At 42.1% G+C, this 27,296-nt stretch overlaps 1 protein-coding gene across 5 annotated transcripts in view; it reads left to right on the forward strand.

The window, feature by feature from the left end:
• KCNMA1 (potassium calcium-activated channel subfamily M alpha 1) overlaps window positions 1-27,296 on the forward strand; it is a 734,126-nt gene that overhangs the window by 568,227 nt on the left and 138,603 nt on the right. For all 5 annotated transcript variants that reach the window (XM_030334400.1, XM_030334401.1, XM_030334398.1 and 2 more), the window contains exons 15-16: window positions 4,707-4,816; window positions 17,817-17,885. In XM_030334400.1, the coding sequence (XP_030190260.1) occupies window positions 4,707-4,816; window positions 17,817-17,885 (179 nt within the window). The remainder of the gene's footprint in view (window positions 1-4,706; window positions 4,817-17,816; window positions 17,886-27,296) is intronic.

Below are 27,296 nucleotides of genomic sequence, written 5' to 3' on the forward strand. Positions count from 1 at the left end.
CTCTGTACTGTTTTCCAGAGTGGCTGCGCCAGTTTGCATTCCCACCAACAGTGCAGGAGGGTTCCCGTTTCTCCACATCCTCGCCAGCATCTATAGTTTCCTGAGTTGTTCATTTTAGCCACTCTGACTGGCGTGAGGTGGTATCTCAGTGTGGTTTTGATTTGTATTTCCCTGATGATGAGTGACATTGAACATCTTTTCATGTTTCTGTTGGCCATCTGGGTATCTTCTTTGGAAAAGTGTCTATTCACTTCCTCTGCCCATTTCTTCACGGGATTATTTGTTTTTTGGGTGTTGAGTTTGGTAAGTTCTCTATAGATTTTGGATACTAACCCTTTAGCTGATGTGTCATTTGCAAGTATCTTTTCCCTTCCATCGGTTTACAACTCAAAATTAATGTTACTCTTCATCAACCTCTCATAAGGTCATGGGCTCCAGGGTTTAAGAATTTGAGTCATTGGTGAGCTTCTGTTCTGATATTTCCCCTCTTAGGTACTCATATACAGCAAATCCATCCTGCCCCCCAAGATCCTAGCACCACTCCCTCCTTATATATTTACTCTGTCATCTCTAGCAAAAGGTGACATGGTGGGTGGTTAAGAGTATGAACTCTGAATCTTATTCACACCAACAATTGGCTTTGTGACTATTAGTGTGTTACTTAACCTCTCTGTGCTTCAGTTTAGTCCCCTGTAAAAGGGAAATCATAATGACAGTAACTCGCTCCACCTTTTCTAGCTCTCTTTGTTCACTGCCATCTCTCTTGGGTGAAGCACAAATGTTTTCAACTCAACATATATTACACTTATTTTTCCTTTCTTAAGAATGCATTTCTTGGGGCGCCTGGGTGGCTCAGTCGGTTAAGCTTCCAACTTCAGTCCAGGTCATGATCTCACAGTTCCTGAGTTCGAGCTTCATGTCGGGCTCTGTGCTGACAGTTCAGAGCCTGGAGTCTGCTTCAGATACATTCTGTGTCTCCCTCTCTCTCTGCCCCTCTCCTGCGTGTGCTCTGTCTCTCTCTCTTTCAAATATAAAAATAAAAATTTAAAAAAAAATTTAAAAAAAGAATGCATGTCTTTACTGCTGACAAAGGTAAAAGAATATGTCCTTTCAGTTTTGTTTTTTTCAGCCAGTCAAAGATGCCAGGTTTGAGACTTAGAAAGGTAAACCTTGGTAAGAAGTGATAGATAGTTTGAGCCCTTGCCTTGGGATGAAGATTGAGGTTCTCTTGTCTGAGTCTGCTGTGTGCTATGGTGTCAGTGTCCTGGGTTGGGGCTCATTTCCTGATTCTCCTGATGTGATTAGCCTGTTCTTATTGTTGATCTGTCACAACTTGTCATTCTTGCCCTTAAGGATTAAAAGGTCTTAGGATTCATTATAATTACTGGTTCTTCTGCCCTTACAATTATAGATATTGCACTGTCAGCACAGAGCTTGACACGAGGCTTGAACTCACGAACCATGAGATCATGACCTGAGCCGAAATCAGGAGTCGTATACTCAACTGACTGAGCCACCCTGGTGCCCCAGAACACCTTTGTTAGGAATCTCAAAAACATGTTGGCTTATCTATATAGAAATAGTGTTAAAGATGTGGCAATCTTAAGCAAAAATCTTAAGCAATGAAGTGAAACCTCTCAGTGTTTAAACAGTCCCTTCAGTGCTACTCTATCTAGCATTGTAGATACCGTCTCAGAATCCACAGATAGATGTAGAAGAGGCATTTTGCTTTCCAGAAAAGTTCTGTATGTTTTTTTTCCAGTTATTTGATATTGAATCCCTTAAATGTTTTTGATCAGCCACAAAGGCAAAACCTGCAGAAAGAAAAATATGGGAAAAAATCAGGAAAAGGTATATCTGGTTAGATATCTTAGCTAGACATCTGGTGCTTCTTCCAGCAAAGAGAAAAAAAATGGGCAGATAAATACCAGTTTAAATAAGATCTAATCAGCAACTGGAATAGGTCCTGAATAGATACTGAATATGCTCAGTAAGTCTTTGCTGAATGAATAATTGAATGAATATTTGCTATGTTCAAAACAAACATGAATAATACTATTATCCTGCAAAAATTTGTGTCTACTTAATAAAAATATTTAATGATTAACTTACAATAAAATTTGGTCTATAGAGTAGTTGCAAGGGCTGTTGGGTGGCTGGGTCAGCTAATCATCTGACTCTTGATTTCAGCTTAGGTCGTGATCTCTGGGTTCATGAATTTGAGCCCCATGTTGGGCTCTGCATTGACAACGCAGAGTCTTCTTGGGATTCTCTCTCTTTCTCCCTCTGCCCCCACTCTCTCTCAAAAATAAATAAATAGGGGCACCTGGGTGGCTTAGTCGGTTGAGCATCCGACTTGGGCTCAGGTCATGATCTCACAGCTCATCAGTTCGAGCCCCGTGTCGGGCTCTGTGCTGACAGCTTGGAGCCTGGAGCCTGCTTGGGAAACTGTCTCCCTCTCTCTCTGCCCCTAACCCACTCGTATTCTGTCTGTCTCTCTCAAAAAAAAAAATAAATATTAAAAACATTAAAAATAAATAAACATAAATAATTAAATGCATAAATAAAAATAATTTTTTTTAAAAAAGGAAATGTTAAAAAAAAAAGAATAGTTCTATTAGGATACAGAGGTATGAAAATACTGGCCATAACTAAAAGGACCATATTAAAATTATATTAACTGAGGAATACCACCACCAATCAATAATAATCGAGATAAAGGCTCCTATTTTCATTGTTTTGAAAATCAGGTTAAACTAGTAACATAACGCATTATAAAGGGAATGTCTCTGCTGAGAGAATAGGCTGAATTCTTCCATTTCAAAAACACTATTTTCCCATGAAGCTCTACCATGAGGATTTATCATTGGCAATTCTCCATATAGTATCCTATTTACCAATAAAACAAATTATGGTACTGTAATTCCCCAACTATTCTATATTTCAAATTATTTACTAATGCAGACTAGGCTTTCTTCAAATTAGTTAGAATTAATGGCCTTTGCTTATAAAGTCAAAATATCTTTTATTTGAAAAAAAAGTTGAAATCTTATGATTCAGGGAAATTAAAAAGTTTATGCTTAGTTAAACACATTGCAGTTAATTTTTAAAAATCATACAGTTTAGCAGTAGAAATGGTTGAGTGCTTTTTTTTTAAAGACCCCACTCTGGGGAAGACCAATTTGTAGATAAACAGCCCATACCCAGCAGCACTGCATAGCTAATGTCTAATGTGTGGGAGTAGGTTAGAAGCAGCTCAAACTAATGAGGTTAACCCACATACTCTAATCACCCAGACTTGCACAAAGCAGGCAAATAACATAGAAGCAGGGAGCATTCAATTTATTTCTAAGTGAGTCCTGCCTTTTTTGTATTCCAGGGTGTCACCCAGTAGATGGTAGGTGTTCATTTCCCACTGTTTCCAAGTCTCTTTCAACTTCTAGCATTGCATTTCCCCTAGCTAACTGATTATGGGCCATAAGCAAGATGCCTTCTAATTCAGCATCAGCCCAAGAAATTGTAAGGAGTCACTTCCTGTTGGCTGGGAAGGTGCCTCTCATCTCCTCACCTTATGTAGAGGTATACATGGGAGGCCACAGCCTACAGACTCCCAGGGACTACTCAGTCTGCCTGCCTTGGGAATCCCAAGGTCTTTGACCTCCTATAGGGGCTCAGCATTCTTGTTGTTATTCACGCTATAATTTTTAAAGATCACTTCCAATGTAAAATCCTTCTAGAAATGCTTAGCATGAAGAGGGTTGTTGGGAAAACCAGTAGAGCTTGATAAATTAGGAAAAAAGACACATTTTAATGAAATCTGGGGTAAGGCCTGTCTGAAACAACATTTTACTTTTTGTGATACTCAGGGTGTGGTTGGAAAAACCTTTTTTTTCCCAAAGTAGAAATATACGTATTGTTCTATTGTGTTATTGTTTTATTTTTACATATATATATATATGCATACACACACACACACATACACACTCATTGTAAAAGCCTTCAGACAACTCAGAAATCTATAGAGAAAAGTGTTAGTCTTCCACTCAGAGATAGTTAGTGTTAGTGTTTTAGTATAAAGTTTTCTAGATTTTTCTATGGCTTTACAAGCATTCAGATAATTATAGGGTATTTTAATAGGGTCAGACTACTAACATTATTTGGTAATTTTTACATAATTGCTATATGAGCAGATATACATTTTCACCATCATTTTTAATTATTTCTTTGTATTCCATTGAAAAATGTACCATTTGTGTTTTTTTCCAATTTTTTATTAATAGGAAGGATGTTCTTATACATATGTCTCTGTATATGTGTCTATTTGTTTCTTTGCTATGAATACTTAAAATGGAATGGTTGTGTAAGAGAACATGTCCTTTAAAAAATTTTTATAACACTTGCAAAATTGCTCTTCAAAGCACTTGTATCGATTTACTTGCCCACCAGTATTGTGGGTGAATGCCCATGCTTCACACCCTTGAAAAGCATACAGGTTAGAAAAATGGTGCTTTAGAGAGGATGTACTTCCATTCTAAGAGCTTAGGAGCATGGAAAGCTTCACGTGGACGATGTGGTTGTGGTCCTGGTTGCTGAAGACAGTCACCATCACATAACTAGGGCATTCATTCATTTGCCAGATGGTAAACTCCGGTTTTTCTTTTATAGTGTGCTGTCATATCTTGAACCTCCTGTGTTCTTCTCTCTAGATTGAGGAAGACACGTGGCAGAAATACTACTTGGAAGGAGTCTCAAATGAAATGTACACAGAATATCTCTCCAGTGCCTTCGTGGGTCTGTCCTTCCCTACTGTTTGTGAGTAAGTGACCATTAACCATGTGCTCTTTGGCTCTCAGGGGTATTTAATGTGCCCCTTTCAGGGAAGATACCTTACGCCTGCCCAACACAGCTGGGGTACTCAACAATTACTGAGGGTAACCTGTGTGCTCTGTCTTGTGTGGTGAACAGGAAGGTGGGTCATTACATGGTCTCTGCCTTGGGGATTTCTGCTGGCCCTACTTTTCCCCACAGCTCTGAGAACCTTATACTTAGGTCCATTATTTGCATTAAATTATGAACCACAGTGTTCCTGCATGTCTTGAATTAGGCTCCTGTGGTGTAGACACAGTATGATGGGTGGCAGGAACCCATGTCTTTTTACCAGGATGAAAACAAATCTTGCCTGCTCCTTGATGAAAGGAATTTTAATATCTTTCAGTCAAATCAGATCATAGAGACATCTGAGAAGCCATTATTCAAAGTGCATTCAAATACTGCTGAGGAAATGTGGAACCAAATGTATGGAAGGAGGCCTTGAGAAGCTCTTAGCAATTTAGCTCCTGACATGAACAACCACCATGTTATGACAATGAGAAGGCTTAGCTTTTCCTTATTATTGGCTCAGCAGGATGGATTTGAACAAGAGGCAGCCCCAGCTGGCCATGGCCCCTCAAAGTAGCATAGGTGATCATTTAAGGGATATGAACTCAAGAGTTACACGGGTCCTGGACCCCGAGAAACTTCCATCATGATGATGCCTTAGATTTCCCACTTGGAATCTCAAATGTTGGGTGCAAGTCAAACGGGGGTTTTGTCCCCTATGAAAGCATAAACTCCCTGGGAATGTTGAAACATTAAGCCTTGTTAATCCATTGACACTTTAGCAAAAGATTTGATAACCTCAGTCTTGCTGATAAAAACTGGGCAGAAATAGGGGAATCTTGGAACCACTGGGCTGAGGATGAAAAGCTATTCCCTTGTGCTGAGTACCTACAAATGAAACCCACCTTCTGGAAAGGGAGGTCTAAAAAGGATGGTCCTGGGGACCCTTGGGCTCTTCTGTCTTCTAGCTTTCTGTTCTGTGCAGAGCAGAGAGGGGACAGAACACCTGGGAGGCGGTGTTTACCTGGAGACTCCTGTCACAGGACACAGCAGGTGTACTGTGTCTGTCCCTGGGCCCAGACCCTAAGCAATCCAAAACGGTTTGGCTCTTTACTGAAATTTCCCACCCTGTCTCTAAGCGAAAGTTTAAACGCTAAATGGACTGGAAAAGTGAATAGGTAATTGATTCGGAAGGAGTTATTTTCTGAAAATGGATGCCCTATTGTAACTCCCATGTGTTCCTTTCTGTGAGAGCTATTTCTCTTTCTGCCACAGAAAGAAGTTAACCATTCAGAGGCCTCAGGTCCTGGAACATTGAGGCCGTCCCAGGGGATTTTCTCCACCTTGGGGTTTGGACTGCCTAGGATAGAAAGCCCAGGAGAATTCAAGACTTTTAATAGAGGCTGGTTCTATGTTAAAAAAAAAAAAAAAAAATGGAGGCCTCCTATATAATGTAGGGGTGGTCTGAGCACACGGCAAAGCTGCCAGTACCCAGAGGGGTCCTATGGCATTGGGGGCATTAGCAGAGGTGTGTGTGAAGATGCCCTCCTTGGCTGTTGATTTTCCCTGGCTTGACCAGTGTTTATATCTACCATGAGTGCTTCCTTGGAAGCCTGCATTCCCACTGCTTTTCTTACTCTGCTGCGGAGAGCCAAGGAGAGCCAAGTCAGTTTGTTTTAAGAGCATTAAACCGCAAGGTTAGAATTGCTCCCCCTAGAGGCTGCAACTGGGATACCCACAAGGTAAATTTGACTCCCTTAAGTGCCCTGTGCAGTGTTTCATTTCTTAACAGTTAATTGCAAATATTTCAAAATAGTGGTATTTCACATAAAAACCAGATTTTTGGCCTCTCTTGAAAACCTGATGTGCACTTGCATTTCTACCAGACGCTAACTGGCTCTAATTTGTTGTAAAGAAGGGGTTAGTGTAGGTCCTCCCCTCTCTGTTGTCTTAAACCAGGCCAGATCTGCATTGATACCCTGGGCCTGGCCCCACTGCCATGTGACTTTGTCAAGAACTCCCTGGGTGGTGTGAAACTTCACTGCCCTTCGGAGCCAGCTCAAGAGCTGGACACTAGTGGCTGCTGTAAATATTTCCTTTGATGGATTTGCATGTTTAAAACATGTCCTGAGGAGGAGAGAATCTTTCAGACACACCTCGTTGTCAGAGAATTTAATATTTGTTCAGCACAGCTTCTAGAATACAAAAAAAAAAAAAAAAAAAAACCCACAAACTTCTGATGTGAGTGAGAATGTGTTCAACTTAGTGCTATTATTCGTTTAACACAATGATACAGCAGAGGTAGGAATAATCAATAAAGAAAGGACATTTAATGAGATTTAGGAACATCCCAAAACATTGAAGCTCTCCTCAAGCATTTGATTATCTGGAGGCTTAATTATCTGTGTTTTCTACTTTAAATTAAAGAAAAGCCATAACTCAAAGTTACCAGCAGTTTAATGATAACACTCTTCAATTCAGGTTAATTAAAGCACAGCCGTAATTAGAGTGTAGTGTTGTATATCACCGGGCTGGCGCATAAGTATTTTCATTACAGTAAGAATTGGCTATTCAATTTCGAGATGACATAAAGGACGCTGAAATATATTTTAAGCTGGTTCATGTAGAAGAAAAAGAATTGGGGAATATTCTGGGGACAATAAAGCACAGATAAAATATACAGATTTTCAGAGTGGTTTCTGTAATTATGTGCTGCATTAAAACAATATGCAGCCAATAACGTCTTAAAGCATGAAAAGAAATAAATTTGCTCTTCCCCTAGCTGGCAGTATGCCCCCTTGCAGGGTGGGATCACCGCCCAGGAGAGCTTGGAGTTTCCTCAGAAGCCAGGAGAAACGTTCTGTGGAAAGATAAGGGAGCAGGATACACAGATGAAATTTGAAGTTATTTCCCCAGAGAACAGAGTGGGGAAGAGGAGAGGCAGGAGGGCCGAAGGCCCCCACAAGGCAAGCTTTTTAAAAATTTCTAGTGGAGAGGTGTTCCCTCTTGCCCGGGGGAGACTCACACCAGCTATGTCCTCAGACTTCTGGGCACCGGCCTTGTGGCCTCACTGCGTGTGTCATCAGAAGATGCACCTTTGTTCCGTGTGTCACTAACTTAGACAAAACACAGTACCATTTCTAAATATTTCATTTACGTCTTCTCATTTTATCCACACAACAATCCTGTGGTTTCTATTAATGCCACACTTCCTGGTTTATGAACAAGGACACTGGGACTCAGAGGATGTTGGTGCCCCTCCAAAGCCACCTAGTGCACAAGTGACAGAGCCAGGGTTCTGATGCTGGGCCTGTGTAATTGAGAGCAGCTTGGAGGAGCTGCTGGAGGAAAGCTGGCTAATTAAGAATCTCCTGGGGAGTGTACTAAGTGGAGAGATTTCTAGACTCCATCTCCAGATTTTAATATCTGGGGGAGTCCCCCACATCTGTACTTTTTTTATAAGCAAAGACAGGTGATTCTGATTCAAAGTCTGATGCCTGGGACCTCCCCCTACCCCCTCCTTCCTCATCCCTCTACACCACAGGCTGGAATAAACTCCCCTTACTCTGCACTTTGGGCTCAGTCACTGGAATGTTTCTCTCTGATTTTAGGCAAATCATAGAATATGGGTGGGCCATATTTGACAAGCTAATGTTAACATTTGGGCCTTTGTGTGAGTTTCCTTGCCACCATTCCTGCTTCACATTTTCTTCAATCTCCTGGAAGACAGGCTGAATCTACACTCTGCCACGCCAGGCACACTCCTGACTGCTCTGCCCTCTCTCCATGCCTTATCCAAATCAGTATAGGAAAAAAGCATTGGGGTGCTGAGCCCTTTAATGCTCTTGGTGAGGCTTCCACCGGACATCATGAGAGCAACTTCAGGCTGCAGAGAACAGAGAAGCGCTAAATGCCAAGATGCAGAGGAAATAAGGACAATTCAGGATGCAACCCACAAAGGTGCCTCTTGGCTTTGTTGGCAAGATCATGGTGGCTATGTCCTAGACCTTCCCCAGGATGCCCTTAGGGTGTTCCTTTTAAGAGCCAGCAACTCCTAAGCAACCCCCTTCATTTTGCATAGCTGGCTTGCCCCTGGGTCTGTGTGACAGTACGATCAAGGCAAAGGAGCTTTGGGATCTGAAAGAGAAGGTGCCATCCATTGTGCTCTGAACACCACAAAACCACCTGCTCCCTCTCCCTCCCATTCCCCACCTTCCCCAGCAAGGGACCATGGAGGGTGCGAGGGGCCAGCGCCAAGCTTGCAGGAATCAAGGAGCTGCTGTCTGAGGCCATGTTTGCCACTAAAGGGTCTTGTATTTGATCGGTCCCCATAATAGGATGATGCTTGATATTGTAGAGTGTGACCTTGGAATCTCAAACCCTCAGAGCAGCCACTTGGTGGATGTGTAATTTGGGACAAGGTATTTGATTTCTCCATACCTCCTTCCTCTGATAGTTACCAGCTGCCTGACTTTGGACATGGTGTTTACCCCAGGATCCTCATCTCTGAAATAGGAACATTACTTATCTCTCAATAGTGCCGATATTCTTTTCCCTCTCCCACCTCCTCTTTTCCCACCTCCTCCAGTCCTGTCCCATCAAGTACAACATAAGCACCAAGAAAGAAAGGGATTCCATTGTGGCATTTCCAGGTTATACTTACTCTTACCCTCTAGAAAAGTTCTGCAGGCAGTCAGTGGTCTGTCAGTCACCAGCCAGTCAGTCGACTAGATATTTAATAAACTTAGGATATGTGTGCAGTGTGCCAGGCATGGTGCCATCTCTAAAGGAAACTGCAATTAGATTTAATCAAGTATGCACACCTTAAAGGATTAATGACAGTACTTATAAATGAAAAGTAAAGAACTCTGTTTCCCTACAGTAGCTGCTTTCAGAGAGTTTTAAGTCTGGCGAAGAAAAATAATACCCAGGGCACCTGGGTGGCTCAGACAGTTAAGCATCCGACTCTTGATTCGGCTGAGGTCGTGATCTCATGGTTCATGAGATTGAACCCCGAGTCAGGCTCTGTGCTGACAGCGTGGAGCCTGCTTGGGATTCTGTATCCCTCCCTCTCTGCCCCTCCCCCACTCACATGTGCGCCTGTGCTCTCTCTCTCAAAATAAATAAATAAACATTTGGAAAAAAAGAAAGAAAGAATACCCATCCTCAGAGAGAACTAAGCACCTATGGAGAAGTATTTGATGGGTGCACACTGGAGGACAGAGGCTGAGAGAGGGGGTGAGAACTCCCTGTAGGCTGGGGGGTGAGCAGGAGAGGCTTCCTAGAAGAGAAGACACTTGAGCTGTGTCTTGTAAGGAGATTGGATTCAGAGAGGGAATAAAGAGGGAAGAGGGAATTCTAAGCAGTAAGCAGTTGGGAGGCTGGGAGCCACATAGCATCTCTTCGATTTTCCAACAAGAGCAAACTGATTTCCCTTTTAGATGGGAGAAAGAGACAAATCAGATTTCTTTTGACGTGTGATGTTTTCAGGGGGAAACAGCGACAGAGTTTTTTTTGTCTGCCTCCAGACAAGAAAGTGAAGGCAGAGGGGAGACCAGAGAAGTGGGGAAGGAGGAGCAGGAGGAAACCACAGGTTCTGAGGTTGGGTTATGGCAAGAACACCATGTTCCAGGTCCTGGCTTTCTCAGTGAGGGTATTAGTCAGTCATTCATCGCTTGCAAAATATAAAAGCTTAATTGTATTGGGTTTTACAGCTCAGAGGGGATTAGGACAAAAGATGTATTTAAAATACAGTGTGTCTCTCTCTGTCCCCCTGCAGCTGATGGAGTAGTTAAAATTCAGATTTGATGTGGAGTATTTAATGCCTGGGTAACTTGGGGGAACTCTGGTCAGATCTTCGTGGTGCTACAGGGCAGGAGTTCTGCCCTCGGTCTAGATGTGAGCATGGATGCTTTTGTGATGACTGAAGACAGTGTAGAGGTTGGAGGGGGCTTCTCCATCCCCTCGTCCACTTGCATTCAGGGCTCCTAAACAAGAAGAAAATCATGCTCTCGTGCTGTGTTGTTCTGCATGGACAGATCTTTCCAGTGAAGCTGCTTGAGAGAGATTTAAGACTACCTGGGGAAAGCTGGGTCTCCTGTAAAATGAAAACTAGAGCCACTTGAACTTGAGTTCTAGCAGATCAGTAGATTTTAGGGAAGGATTTCTGAATTTGAACATTGAGCAGAGAGAAGCTGGCAAGCCTGATTGTCATTTGATGGATTCATTTAGCCAGGCTGCAGAAATGAGAATTTTGTTAGAAATTGTGGAGGGACTCAAGTCTCATCTTTAAAAAATATTTTTCCTGAACAAGGTGGCCCTATTCATCTAATTATTTGAGGGGTGGTATTGTAGTTAAGACAACATTTATGAACACAGATAGGAATACAATATTTATGATGATTTCTACTACAGAGACCCAGAGATGACCAGTAATCTTTCTACATGTTAGTGAATAAACAAATGACCCTAAAAACTGTTAAAACTTTTTTTTTAAGTTTTGAGGGAGAGAGAGGTGGGGGAGAGGGGAATAGAGAGATGGAGAGAGAGAGAGAGAGAGAGAGAGAGAGAGAGAGAGAGAGAGAGAATCCCAAGCAGGCTCCACAATGTCAGTGCAGAGCCCAATATGGGGCTTAAATCCATGAACCATGAGATCATGACCTGAGCTGAAATCAAGAGTCAGATGCTTAACTGCCTGAGCCACCCAGGTGCCCCTAAAATCTGTTAAACTTTTAATCGAAGGCCACAGAGACAGTGGCACATCTAGAATTCTCTTCAGGAGGGTCAAGGAGGCAGTCCGTTGGAAATGAGATGTTAGGGGCTTCACTTGATATTAGGTCCACATAACAAACACACAGTTTACATTTTGTTTCTGACTAATAATAGTAATACAGTTTTCTAAAATGCATTTATTCATATTTTAGGCAAATGCTCGCTGTCTATATCAAAGAATGTAATTATTAATAAAATCAAGTGTCTCAGGTGTGGTAGTGGAGATATTGTGAGTGTGTGTGTGTGTGTGTGCATGCATGTGTGTGTGTTTCAGGTGGGGGTGTTCTGATGCCCGCTCCACCTCTATCAAAGCTATTGGGAAATGAAATCTGAACATCTCCATGAGCATTTTAAATCACTTCCTTTTTCTTGGTCCTGAGTCTTATAAATCCTGCTGTTTCAAATTTCCTTTAACTAGATGTTTCCATTTCGAGAGCCTATCATTTTAAATCAAAGCTCCTAAATCTGAATCTTTTTCATTCTAGCCCCTAGATCCTAAAGATCTGGTTTCCCAATGCACAGTATTTACATCCACATCTACTCTGATTACATGCATCAGCCTGACATTGCCAGGGTCCCTCTGGATCGCAGAAGAGGGGCCTGTATTTCAGGGGAAGCTGGGTTTGCAGGGCACAATGAAAGCTACCTCTTCTCTCTTCACCCACTCACTCCTAGGTGACTCATTTTCAACAGCCCCAAACCACATCTTCACACACCCTTCTTGGGCACATTCGAAAGTACAGGTTCTGAGACAGGTTTCTTCGCTTAATTCACATCAGCAAGCAATCTTTCTAGTCAAGGAGGCTGATTTAATGGCAAGAACAATTTATGTCCCTCTGGGTAGGTAGAAACAGTTGGACTCTAATTCTTAAGAGCCTTTGTTCAGGAACATCTGGGTTGAAACTACTGTATTTAACAGATGATGCTAGCACTAAAAAAAAAAGGCCTTATATAATGTCATTGTCAAATTTGGTAGATCTCTACTTAATAATTACCAAGAAAGCAATCTAACTTGTTATTACAACAGTTTTATTGCAGATTGCTGGTTTAAGACCTTTTTGTGACAAGTGGCATTTTTTTTTCTGGAAAAAAGTCATTTCTGTTCCCCTGTAATTATTTTCACAACCAGCAGCAACTTCCTGCATTGGACATATTGGGACATTTTATTTTAGAAACAAGAATTGAATTCCTGCTAACTTATGGCTGATTTTATCCTGTTTTCCATTGTAAAGGCGGTCTAGCTTCTCTTTCTTATACCCTCCCTCAACCTAAGCCCCTTTCTCATCCACCCCCGGTCCTATCTATGTGGAGACACTGAGTAAAACCATAAGAAGGACTATAAAAACTGGATGAGCAAAGCTTATTTTGCTTTACCAAAAACAATGGTATCAATGATACAAGAAAATATTTAATCTCAGGACATCAATCCTGGCTGGTCTGAAGACGTGTTCTGAGAAGCACACCCCTTGTAGGAGGATCTGTAGAGATTCCCAAGGATAAATTGCTGTCTGTATCTTAGAATTGTATTTGCATTTTGGCACATTGATTCAAGGCGAATGTGAGATCCCCAGAGTACATCGCTGCTATTCTTTTTTTCTATATCCTTCTTTTCCAGTCTCTTTGCTTCTAATGAGCAAGAGGCACCTTGTTTCAGGATTTGATACTCAACTCCCAAGCCTTCCCTGCTTCGACTTTCCTAGTTTACCACTTTATCTCTTATGTATACTTCCAGCACCTCATGAGATTCTGCTCCCCAGTCATTCCTGCATTTAATCATCGTTTATTAAATGTGCCTTGCACTCTTTGCACTTTGCAGAATTCCAGGGAGACAAAGCATGTGTCTTGCACTGAAGAAGCTCAACTCGAGGGCAGAGAGATGAGTAAACAAGTGATTACCACACCCCAGCACTCCTGTTCCTAGCCTTGGTCTGTTCTTACCTCCAGGACCCCCCCAACAGAGACTGTACCTCTGCTGCAGCCTTGAGCCCACCACCCTAGATTGGCTAACTCTCTGTGGCAGGATCTAACAAAAAAAACCTGATGTTTAATAGGGGGGATGTAGTTCTGTTTCTAGTGCAAATTGCAAATTACTCAAGATGTGCTTTTTGCGGACATGCAGAAGATACTAGTTAGAGCAGAGATTAAAAACTTAGGTGTCTGTAGGAGGCAGGAGTGAGCAACAAAGAGTGAAGAATGAGGAGGTAGGGTAAGGAGTGCAGGGGACCTTGGCATAGTGGAGAGCACATGTCCCATCCAGAGGTATAAGGGCATCAAGCTCGCATCCCTTTTAGCTATACAAAATGTGGCTCCAGTGTGGCTATTTATGATTGACTTATCAAGGAAAGCTGAAAGGCTAGTTTTTATATGAAATCACCTGTTAGTATCTCATTCTGAATTTTTAAACATGCTGCACTGCCTAATGCTCCATGCTGGGCTTCTGGCCACCACTGAGATTTAATTTCCACTTTTGGCCTTTCTTCGTAAAGGCCATTTGACCTTGAGCAAGTTGCCCCTCTTTGTCATCTCTGTGAGAAGGGTGGGCCTGAATCCCATAATCCATGGTTGTGGCACTATTTGCATATGATTACTTTGTTGACATCACTCTGTCCCTGCCCTCTCCCCCTTTGACCAGTGAGTAAAGGCTGGGTTTGGGTCAAAGAGCTTCTTAAAAAGAGGCTTCTGTAAAGCAGTGTACAATCAGTCATCTTAGATACGGATTTGGAAGTCATGAAAGAGGACTCAGAGATCTCCTTGGTCCACCCTGCTAGGTTAAGGAATGTGCACAAGGCCGTGTAGATTTTACTGACTATCCTGCGTTGGAAAACTTCTCTCTTTTTATACCTAGTTGGTAAATGATATTGTAGTACCTAGGAAGACATAATTCACCATTACTGTGGACTATTTCTTTGCTTCTACCAACAGGATCAGGTCATTAAAGCAATTAAGGTCCATGATCCCATGAACCACAGAGACCCAAAACAGAGTGGCCAGCTGCTCATAGGGTATCAGCATATCGGCCTCTTCGTGACATGTGCTAAGAGCAGCTTTCTCCTTGAGATTTTGGCATTTAGCTGTTATTTACATTAGAAAGTGGTTACCTACCCTGGTAATTTGGTTCAACAAATATTGCATGAGCCATCTGATATTTTAAACAATTTAAGCTCCACAAGTAACAGCCCCATAAAGGGTGCATGTTAGCAGTTCTCTATGGGACATAAATTAAGAAGAGCGTTTTTCCAGCTGTAGTTGGATACCTGGATTGGTGTTTCAGCAAACTGCGTAATCAGCACAAAGCCCAGGTCATTAGAGTCTGCTGGCAGGAATCAGCAAACCTGCAAATCACCGGGAGAGCCCAAATGTGCCTAGATGAAGTGGTCCTTTGAAATCTGTCTGTTGAAAGCAATAGGAAGACCGTGACCTCACATGTAGGAATGAGCAATTCGGTCTTCTTCCCACCGGAGAGCATGAGGCCTTCACCAAGCCCTTACCTGCAGGCAACACAGCCACAAAGTCTCACACATGATTATGCCACTTTTCTATTTGAAACCAGCCCAAAGCCTCCCATTTCACTTAGAATAAATGACAGACCAGCAGACTCATTGCTGTGGCTAGCAGTCTTCGCAAACTTGCTCCTGCCTAGCTCCCCGACCTAATCACTGTCACTTGTGACTTTGCTCACCCTGCTGCAGTCCAGCTGCCCTTGTTGCTGATCTTCAGACACCCCAAGTTCCTTCCTGCCTCGGGACCCTTGCACTTGCTGCTGCCATTCCCTGGAAAGATTTTTCTCCAGATCCTCATTGCCTGCCTCTTCTCATCACCTCCAGGGCTCAGTGCTCTAACTTCACTTTCTCAGGATGGTCCTCTTGGACCACTGCAGATAACACATCGTCCCAGTTGCCCTTTTTTGTTTGGTTGGTTGTTTTGGTTTTGGGGGTTTTTGTTGGAGGATAGTTGACACACAGTGTGACATTAGTTTCAGGTGTACAACATTGGGACAGTTCTGCGTGTTATGCTGCATGCTCACCAAGGTGGAGCTACCATCTGTCACCATACAACGCGATACAGTACCACCGACAATACTCCCTATGCTGTGCCTTTCATCTCCTGACTCATTCAGTCCATAACTGGAAGCCTGTACCTCCCACTCCCCTTCACCCATTTTGCCCACCCTCCTCCTACTCCCCCTTGGCAACACCAGTTGGTTCCCTGTATTTATGGGTCTTCCCAGGTACTCCTCGTCCTCTTCGGTTGTTTTGTTTTCTGCACAGTGTTTTCCTCCTCTGGAAATGTATTACCACTTGTATATTTGCTTTTTATCTATCTCTCCCAGTAAGAAATAGGCTTCCCTGGGGCTAAGGATGTGTATCCTGCCAGGTATTAGTTGGGGATCTTGGGCAAGTTAACATGGGTGTTCTGAGCCTCAGTTTCATCACCCGTGATATAGAGATACAAGTAGATGTTGGAATAACTGAGGCCATCTCTCTCTCTCTCTCTCAGGGATATTGTAGGGACTAAAGGAGAGCACCAAGGATGGCCCTGACTTGTGAACCGGTGCACCCCTACCCTCTTATGGGGCTGCAGCCATCAACCCATCAATAACCATCAACTCATTTCTCAATCTATCAGTCAGCCAATGTTTTATTATCCAGAAAGTCCTTAAAACATATGCTCATTGTTGATACTTGGCATATAGAATGTATGTAATTCTTTTGTGTGTGCTTTTATTTCTTTGAGTATATAAATATGTATTTTCACCTAATTGTATCAAATAATTTAGAAGTTTGTATCTATATGACAATCATTTATTAATCTTATACCTTGAAATATTCTTTAAAAACTCATCTTGAATGCTAAAACCATATTGTACCATACTTTACTTAACCATTGCTTCATTATTAGACATTTAGGTAACTTGTTTTTTATTCTGTATAAATATTACCACCTTGAACATCTTTACCCATAAATACTTCACTGGATCTTTTATTATTTTCTTAGAACCCCAGTAAGCAAAACCTTTCATTTATTTAGCTTCTGTGTGTCAGTGGTTCCACGGACAGTACTATGGGGAATTCCAAATGAGTCCCAAACTTTTTTTTTTAAGTTTTGTTTAAATTTATTTTTTGAGAGAGATAGAGAGCAAGTGGGGGGGGGGCAGAGAGAGAGAGAGAGAGAGAGGGAGACAGAATCCCAAGCAGGCTCTGTGCTGTCAAGCCCAATGCAGGGCTCGATCTCATGAACCCTGAGATCATGACCTGAGCCAGAGTCAGGAGTCGGAATCTTAACCGACTGAGCCACCCAGGAGCCCCTAAATAAGTCTCAGACTCTTGAAGAAGTCACACTGGTTGAGGAGATAAAGTTCAGACACAGAATGCAACGGGGAGCAGCCACAGCCAGTGTGCGGCTGACTTCGGGTTGAAGGAGGTTGTTGCAGGTTGTTGCAGGTTGTGGCTCTCTGGGAACAGAGAGCCAGAGGGTGGCGGTGGGCTACAGAAGAGCTGCACAGAAGGTTGGACTTGACGGGGGCCTGGGAGGAAGGGCTGGAAGAAGAGAAGGCATGTGGGGGAGGAATCGCATCAAGGCAGGAACGAGGCAACCTCAAAGCAGGCTGGGCTGCAAGTGAGAGCACCGGGCAGATGAGGTGAGACAGCTTGGGTGAGGCCAAGAGTGACGGTGCCACAGTCATGTGCTGGGCAGTTACACGGAGGCTAAGGATTATTACCATCATTCTGAGCACACAGGGGTCTGCTCGGAACAACAATACGAGCCATTTGTACAAAAGACCGAAATGGAATCCAAATAACAGGTCCAGCTGCTCCAAATACCTCCCTCCTCCTGCAGTTAACATTTTACTACCCGACTGAGTAACTAATGAATCTGGCCCAGCATAAATCCCCAGGCACAAATCCCTGCTTGGGGTCTGTGTCTAGACATCCAGACCCGAGTGCAATTTGCACTTTGAACATTCAGCGCCTTATCACTTGCGAGAAATCAGGTTTAATGGGGAGGATGGGGAGGTGTCGCTCCCACCCCCTCCCTTTGGCACAGTGACTATGGAATGGAGGTCCCTGGAATAATGAGTGCATCGGGCGATGGAGAGGTCGTAACAGTGTCGTGTGGCTCTGGTCATTCAGAAGCACTGACTGGGAGGTTTCTCCATCTCATTGCAGGCTGTGTTTTGTGAAGCTCAAGCTCCTGATGATAGCCATTGAGTACAAGTCCGCCAACCGAGAGAGCCGGTAAGTTTGCCACAGCCTGGTGGCCGGCTGACATTTACGAGATGTGAGAGTGCACTAAGAGTCTGGGTCTCCCCACTTGTTTCTTACACGTTATTGATGTACTTGGAACCCTGGTGCAGCACATTTCGGGCCCTCGGGCACTTCTCATGGCGTACCCAACCAGATACTGCCACTTCCATCTCATGCCCCAGTGGGCATTCAGAAAGTGTTTCTCCGGAGGAGAGTGATGAGGCATCCAGATCGCCAGCTGATCATGCCAACTTGCACTTTTTACCCTCTGTGCACAAAATCGGGGGCAGCCCCTGTCCTCAAACCCCTTTTTACTGCGGTGAGCGTGAAGCAGGTGGATTCTGGCCTCCTTCACAGCAGGGATGGGGCAGGGCTGTGATGGGACACGCCAGCTCTCCCGATAGCCAAATTGCAAGCAGCCTATTGTGTACCATATGTGCTTTTCCCGGTGCAACCGAAATCCAGGTGGCAGAGTATCAGCTTCATGCAAATTAGTCAGGAGAGCAGGCTCAGAGGCAGGAGCTCTCTTTATTTATTTATTTTGCACTTAATTATGTGCAGATCAGACTGATGAGGGACTGGGTCTGGTTGAAATAGATAACAGCCCAGTCAATATATGAGTTCACACTGGAAGAAGGAAGCATCCCATTAACAGGGGATTTTGTTGATGAAGGACTATATGTATTACAGATAAAATAGAGTTGATTTTTTTGCTCCCCAATTTTTATCAATGGGTTTGGAAGAAAGAGCTCATTGAGAAATGCATGGGCTTTTGTCCTCTGAAATGACAAAACCTATAGCTAGGTTTCCTCCTAGCTATAGTAAATAAGTCTTCCTATGGATGCCCAAGTGTAGAGTGCAGATACCCTCTGACATATGCCTTAATACGGTAAGTGCAGGGCAACAGTAGAAGATGCCTGCTATCACCATCTAAGGAGTTTTCATTATCTGGATGAATAACTCAATGAAGCCAGACTTCCAAATGTATGGTCTGTCTCTGACAAAGAACAAACAAAGCACAATGAAAAAACACTGGATTGTAAGCAAGTCAATCAATCCAGTGTTTGCTATATTACCTTAACCACCAGATCAGATTGCTCACAAAATCTGATCAAAGGCTAAGCTATTTTGAAAGTCCAAATCAACCAAGAGGAAGAAAAAAAAAATGGTGGATTTGGTGGCCACATGTAGAACACGGCCATAGCAGTTAACAAGTATGTATATATACATTTTTCTTTTCTGTGTTGGCAAAGTGAAGAATATTATGTGCAAAAAAAAAAAAAAAAAAAAAAAAAACAAAAAACCCAGAGTCCTGGCTATTTGCTGTTCAACAGATAAAGCGGATGTTTCTGGAATTACTGCTTTCCCACATGGAGGCCAATAGTCACCGGCGCCTGTGTAGGGAGAAACATGTCTCCCGGGTTTTTGCAAATGATATTCTTCATGTTGCCACGTCGGTAACTCTGTAATTCAGTCTCCTCTCTTTATCACTTCTGTGCATCTCTCAAAGAAGTGTCATGGTGTGGGTGGCACTAATGCCGTGTATTGTTTCTTGACCATTCTGGTATAATTTCAAAGCAGGAGTCCGCACCCTGAACCTTGACCTATCATCTCCCACCTGCCACATTTTGGTCACAAGGAGGGAGAGAAAAAGCCTGTTAATGGTTCAGTGTGAATCTGCTGTCACTATTCTAAGAAAAATAACTAACAGCTATCCCTGAAGACAAAAATCTTTTCTTTGATGGACCCTCCAATTAACTCACCAATCTGAGATGTTTTCAACAAAGCCATATTTATAGATACAGATTTTTAGTTTTTTTTTTCTTTCAGAAAAGAGTGAAAAGAACTTGTTTGGGTTTGTTTTGGCTTTCTGTGTGCAGTTACCAACTTTAATCCTCACATGTGGCTTGGTCTCAGTGTGGAAGCACATTGGTTCTTGTGGAAAAAGGTGTGTTTGAGGGAATGTGGATCACACCTCTGAGAAAACACTGAACTTACCAAACACAATATCCATGTTAAAAAGGATTGAGTTTCTAACCCTTCCTGAGATAAGGATTTTGTTTTTCATCTAAGAATTTCCCATTTCCTCCCCTCCCCTATCCTCCAAGCAGCTGGGTGTGAAAATTCAGAGAACCCAGCTTCTTCTCTCCACCCCTTTGCCTCCAGCCTGTGTTGAACTACCTCCTCTGTTGTTTTACCCCATGACGCTGTTTCCATGCTCTGCTGAAAAACCTTGTTTTCACATGCATCCTTCAAATAATTTGAAACAAAGGTTTTCTTCCTTCTCTCCTTCTGGTGTCAGTCAACTTATTATCAAATTGTTTGATTTTAAATTCTTTTTCTTGTCGTTTTGCAGAAGCCGAAAGCGGTATGCGCTCTTCGTTAACCTTCCTCCCAACCCCCACCCTCTATCTTCACTGCTCACCACAGGACTAACCATTTGCCAAGAATTCAGGAAGATAGAGATTATATATATGTATACACATACATATAATCTCATTCCCTTGTCTAGTATATATATGTATATATATGTATTTATATATATATATATGTATATTTATATTTAAACCCCTCTCCAACTAGAGCACATAAAAATTGGAAATAGCATATTGCTTTTCTTGTTTAGTTTGTTGATTCTTTTGGATGACGCACTAACTTCTTTGCAGGAAACCTAACAAACCAACAGGTACAATCCCTGTTTTCAGTCATGGCACCAGTGATGGGAACAAGTGTTATCGATGTTGAGAAGGAGGACGCTTCTCTCCAGCCCCTGGTGTCTGTTTCTGTCCTGTCCTGATGTGTCTTGGTGCCCACCAGACTCTGTGCCATTTGTCTGCATACCACGTCCACATTCCCAGTGACTTCCTCCTCCCCATGTCCCGTTTCCAGTTTGTAGAGCAGGATCCGTGTCCTTTTATCCACAAAACAGAGACCAAGCTCTTATACTCAACTTTTTTTTCCCCCTTACACTTGTTTTGATGATACCATCTTGCATATTTTATTTCTTCGACAGTACTCAATACATAGAACACTGCTACTAAATTGCCAGATTATCACATTCAACTCAGTGAATGAGTACTGCTTAAGGAGATGAACTCATGGCTTTATTTTTTCCCTAGCGTGTTTGGGCATATTTCTTCATGTGAAGTATCTCAGTTTTCACCATGTGACATCACCCCGTTTTGCCGCTGTTTTCTGTTGCATGAAGCATGACCAAATCCTCATCGATAGCATTTTTTTTAACTTTTCCAGTTACTGTTTCCAGCGTAGTTTTTTGATAATGTGTTCTCTAAAACAGTATTGTTGAAAACATACTATTGAGATGCCCATGTGTTCATTTACTCAAGAGTTGTTTTTCTCCGTGGTTGGAATCACTGTCACATGTTCGTGTTTGTAATTGTGTGTGTGTGTGTGTGTGTGTGTGTGTGTGTGTGGTGGGGGATATTCGTCTGGAACTCTTTCCAAAGTCAGATTCTTCTGTGGTTTTTGGTGTTGATGTGTGACCATGAGGTGGCTTCCTGTCAGTTTGGTATTGTTGTTATGATCCAACTGCGAGAAGTTACTGCAGCACTTTGCATCTTCAAAGGTCCACAGTGGCTGCACCTCTGCTGTTGGCTTTTGGCCTTTGAGTCCTTTTATCTTGTGGTGGAGGCATGTTGTGACATAGCATGACTTGTCGTAAAGTGTACCAGAAAGTGACACAGCTTGCTCCCAGAGCCAAATAGCCACCATTGGCCTTCCCAAATGAATGATCTTTTCCCCATCCCATATGGCTACTGTTTTCCTTATGTGCACAGTATATTTCTAAGTGCCATTTCCAAAATCATTGCGATGGGTTCGGGCTAATCAATCCCTTGCCTGTATCATTGGCGGACCACAACGGCAGCCATTTGAGTCTGACCAACTGGGAGCAATCTTTATTATGCTGTCTCTGTGTGGGTGAACTGGGCTCAAGTATATGGAAGCATGGAATACACACTGTGTCTCCTCTGTATATTCTATAAGTAAAGTGTGTGTGTCTAGTTGTGTGGGACTCCAGCAACATCTATTTGAAAGCCCAGAAGAAATGAAAAATTCCAGAAAAGCAAGAAGATTTGAGATTTGGGGTTTCTGTAGGCTGTGCCCTAACACAGCCCGTAAACTGCAGGGCAGTTGTACTTTTGAAAGAAGAAACAATTAGTTCAAGCAAAGTGCCAACCAATAGCAATCATATATGACCATGGATGGTCAAAGAGGCCACCTACCAGTGGCCTGATTTATCTGGGCACAGCATGAACTGAAGTCTTACATGGTTCTGATTCCCTTGCTGTAGTTAATGAAGTCCCATTAGCTTGCTAGACACAGATATAATTATCATGTTATCAAGTACAAACTATATTCTCATGTGAGTGATAATTTTGTAATTGCTCAGGGAATGGTACATTACACCTACCAAAACCTGAGGGGTGGGGTGGAGAAATACAGACCTATCATATTTATCCACAATGGATAAAAGATTCCTTTAAAAAATAGGGTTCAGTTGAGCTATTCATCATTGGTTGTCTCCAAAAACAGCAAACAAGTAAAATTGATGATGATTGAAGAAGGAATAAGTAGATGTTTCCTAGTTGTTATCCCTAAGTGGTGGAGAAAAAGAATAAATCATGTTGCCTCATCAAGCCCCGATTCTCCAACCTGACTGAAGTTCAGCAAGACCTACACAATGAAATGCATTGTAGCTTGAGCCCTGGAGTTCCCCTTCCGAAGGAATCTGGGAAGAATATTTCTCTGTTGAACAAAGCCCTGCTAGCCAGTTCCGTGTTTTTGCATTTTAGTTGAGAAACACATATTTTGGTTCTAAGTGAGTGGTGTTTTCAATGTTGAAATTAATTGCTCCTATGCCTCAAGTGGCTAGCTGTTTATATATTTATACACGTACATTTTTGTACTTAGTGCGTCTGGGAGATTGTTCGCTTATTTGCCAACCCCCTAGTAAAGGTGTGGTCACTCCTTTGGTAGGGCTGACTAATAAGAATCACATCTTGGTCTTTGAAAGAACAGCTATGGCTACCTTTATCCTTCTAGGAGAGGGAAAGGAACACTTTTTGAACTGAGACCAATGGTTTATATTTTTCATTCATTCCACCAGTAGTTGAAAAGTATCTATTGCATACAGGGCTTTAAGCTGGCTACTATGAGAAACTTATTTACAAAAGCAAATAAAACATGATCATGCTTTTCACCCCTTTATTCAACTATGGGTTTCCCACAGAAAATATATATTTGTTTCACATGTGGGAAAGGAACCAAAGAATCGGTCTAGATACAAAACTAGTCTGAGGGCAAAAGAAAAAGGGAGCGAGCAAGAATCCTCCGGGGAGGAGCTACATAAGCCCTTTGCCTCCAGCTGCCACTGAATGTTTTCTGTTGAAATTCGCAAGGTCATAGAAGAAAGAGGGTAATTTATAGGTTCCTTGAAATGAGGGAAAGTCCACCCTTGCCAAGAAGATATCCCTATTGGAATTCTGCTAATTGATATATAGACTTTTTCTTAGAGATTTTCTTGATTCTTCACATGACACATTTTGAAGTTTATCTCTGATAAGCTAGTGAATTAGACAGAATTGGAACCAGAGACTGATTTAACGTGATGCATGGGGAGGGAGGCTTCTGGCAGGTCATTAGAACAAAACAAACTTAATGTTGGCTATTCTTTTTAAGAGATCAAAGACCTTTGGAAAGATTTACATATTCCCAGTAGGAGGTCAATAACATATTCTGAGGGTAGTAGGCACTTTACTGGGAAAAAAAATTACTTCTGTCTAGGATCCTTATCTTTTTATATTTTCAAAAAGAGGAGGATTAACATTTTATTTAAATTTTCTAGATATGGAATGTGGATAGTGGATAGCGACTACCATATTAATGTCTACCATATTAAAGAGAGTAACGTATTTCCTCAAAGAGTCTTTGAAACGTTGAACCCTTACATAGGGAGTATTACAAGCAGTGGCCCCCTGGAACAAGGGACACAAGCTTCTCTATCAAAACCTTAAATGTATGAGTGGAATCCAACACAATGAACATTCATATGTATCTAGATTTCTTTCCTTCGTTATTCTCAAGATCTAGGCTCATTCTTTCAATTCCCACCCAGAAGGCTTCCTTAGCCTGATCTGGATAGCTGCAAAGGTGAGCATACAGCCTCACACATGATTTAGAGAGTTGATTCAAAGCCTCTTATTCACGTCCAAAAGAAAACACACAGTCAGTGATGTCCTTGGAACTACACAAGGCTTGAGGAACAGAGAGCTACTCCACTCTGCAACCAAAAGTCAGTCCAAATTAGTCTGTCACCAGATGTTGTATGGGGATATAATGTTTTGGATCCTGCAGTCAGTTAAAAAGGTCTTTCAAATGCTATTAGGGTGCCTCCTGGTAGCTTATTAGCACCAAGGACAAAATGGAGAGCTGAGACAATGTGAGAGATTATTTGCTGCTCCTTTAGTTGTTTTCATAGCCTTGCTTACTATTAATAGTGACCTTGCGTTCAGGATCTACCATGTGGCAGTCACTCAGCACATAGTATATACTTTATTTATTTATTTATTTTATTTTTTTATTTTTTTTCAATATATGAAATTTATTGTCAAATTGGTTTCCATACAACACCCAGTGCTCATCCCAAAAGGTGCCCTTCTCAATACCCATCACCCACCCTCCCCTCCCTCCCACCCCCCATCAACCCTCATTTTGTTCTCAGTTTTTAATAGTCTCCTATGCTTTGGCTCTCTCCCATTCTAACCTCTTTTTTTTTTTTTCCCCTTCCCCTCCCCCATGGGTTTCTGTTAAGTTTCTCAGGATCCACATAAGAGTGAAACTATATGGTATCTGTCTTTCTCTGTATGGCTTATTTCACTTAGCATCACACTCTCCAGTTCCATCCACGTTGCTACAAAAGGCCATATTTCATTCTTTCTCATTGCCATGTAGTATTCCATTGTGTATATAAACCACAATTTCTTTATCCATTCATCAGTTGATGGACATTTAGGCTCTTTCCATAATTTGGCTATTGTTGAGAGTGCTGCTATAAACATTGGGGTACAGGTGCCCCTATGCATCAGTACTCCTGTATCCCTTGGGTAAATTCCTAGCAGTGCTATTGCTGGGTCATAGGGTAGGTCTATTTTTAATTTTCTGAGGAACCTCCACACTGCTTTCCAGAGCGGCTGCACCAATTTGCATTCCCACCAACAGTGCAAGAGGGTTCCTGTTTCTCCACATCCTCTCCAGCATCTAATACTTTAATTCTCTTAGTGACACTGTAAGCTACAGATTATTCACTCCATTTCATAGATGAGGAGAGTGAGGCTTAGTGGCACCCAGGGTCTGAACTCACAGGCCCGACACATGTACCTGCTTGCTTAACCAGCATCGGCGCTGAAACAGATTTGAACACAAATCTGCTTTACATCAGTGCCCCACATCTTTCTTCTCTGCCACGCTAATTTGACTAAAGCAGCCTTGAAAGCTGTAATAAATGATCTCAACCCACAGTGTCTGGAATGACAATCCCAAATTCTCATCGTAAGCCAATTCTTGTTCACTGTTGATAAAGAACAGAGGAAATGAGAAGAAACTTTTCATTGATAGGAACCTTGCTATCACTGTCGTCCCACCATGACACAGTGGGCTTGATCACTGGAGTGCAATTAATGAAGCACATAATGTAAAAAAGAGTTCTGTGCAAAGCTTGTTGTGCACATAGGTGTCACCAAGACATTGATGAGTGTCAAATTTCCTCTTTTGAATTGTATCATTGAAATCATGATAGGATTTTTTTTTCCTCAGAAGCTTTTTTTATACTCTTATATAAATACATATCAAAATGTAGATTTTTCCAACTTTAAGGAATTAGCTTCTTTTTTAAAGTTTATTTATTTTGATAGAGAGAAAAGGGAGGGCAGGGAGGGGCAGAGAGACAAGGAGAGAGAGACAATCTCAAGCAGGCTTTGCACTGTCAGCTCAGAGCCTGATGTGGGGCTCAGACTCACAAACCATGAGATCATGACCTGAGCCAAAATCAAGAGTCAGCTGCTTAACTGACTGAGCCACCCAGGTTCCCTGAAATTAGCTTCTTTAGTCACTAGAAGTACCTAGAATTTTTCATGTGTGTCCTTATGCATTATTCTGGAATGTACAGTTCTTCACTCTGTAACTTTATCTCTTTATGAACAGGATATTTTGATAAGGAGCCCTGTGTTCCATTCCATTAGACCAGCTAAAGAGAATCTGATAATTCCATTAAAGATGAAATATACTTTTGTCTTTTTTGCAATAATAAATAATACGAGTAACAATAAACCAATATGCAGTGAGCCTTCTGTGCATTATCTTGCTTAATCCTCTGAAGAAAGACTATCATTATCATCATGCCCATCTTGTAGGTGAGGATATGAGTCTGAGGGAGATTTAGTAACTTGCCTAAAGTCAGACAGCTACTAAATGGTTGATGCTGGAATTTGGGCCCAATTTCTTTCTTTCTTTTTTTTTTTTTAATATATGAAATTTATTGTCAAATTGGTTTCCATACAACACCCAGTGCTCATCCCAAAATTGGGCCCAATTTCTGATTGCAGAGCCAGGGCATACGAGAACTGCCTTGTAGCAAAGGGGTCAGAAAGTGTGCAGAATCCAGAATTCTGCCCTTCTAAGACATCACATTTAATTGGCTTTGAAAAAGGAATCCATCTAAACTGTATAAGCTCTGACCCTTTCCCCCTGATGATCATGAGAAGTCAGAGAGCTGTTGAACCAATGTAAAGAATTGGCAGAGGGGTAATTAGGAGGTGCCTGTACAGTGCCACTGTCCATTGCAAGCTGTTGCTGTTAGTGTGGCCTGCTGCTTCCTGATTTGTGAAGAATGTCATTGTTGCCTGTAGTTCTAGGACAGAACAGTCCAATCATCCTGGTCTCTTGCTATTATTCAGTGTTAATGACAGTGATGACACAGGATTGGTTTCCTTCTGTCAGGTCTCGTTATGGGTAATAGTGGATGTTCTTGTGACCACAAACAATTATTTTGCAATAATGATCCACTCTGGGTCCTCCCAACAGAACGAAAGTTCACCTGGTCCTTCCTGTATTGCTACAGACACATCACCCTGTTGTCCACAGCGCCTTTCTGGAATTGTTTTGCCAGCAGTAAAAAATTTCCATGTTAATTACCATCCTCCATTTTGGTTATTTTAGACAGTTGAGGACTTCCTTTAGCTGGATTCCAAACATCTTTTACCTTAAAGCCAGCTTTTCAGATCAGAGAATACCTCTGTTGTATCTATTGCTACATTCAGAGGGTCTAAATTCTGTGTCCATTAAGCCCAAAGCCTCATCTTAGTCTGTTTGTAATACATTTCTGTA

The sequence above is a fragment of the Lynx canadensis genome, chromosome D2, assembly GCF_007474595.2.
Source record: "Lynx canadensis isolate LIC74 chromosome D2, mLynCan4.pri.v2, whole genome shotgun sequence".
NCBI classification, from domain to species: domain Eukaryota; kingdom Metazoa; phylum Chordata; class Mammalia; order Carnivora; family Felidae; genus Lynx; species Lynx canadensis.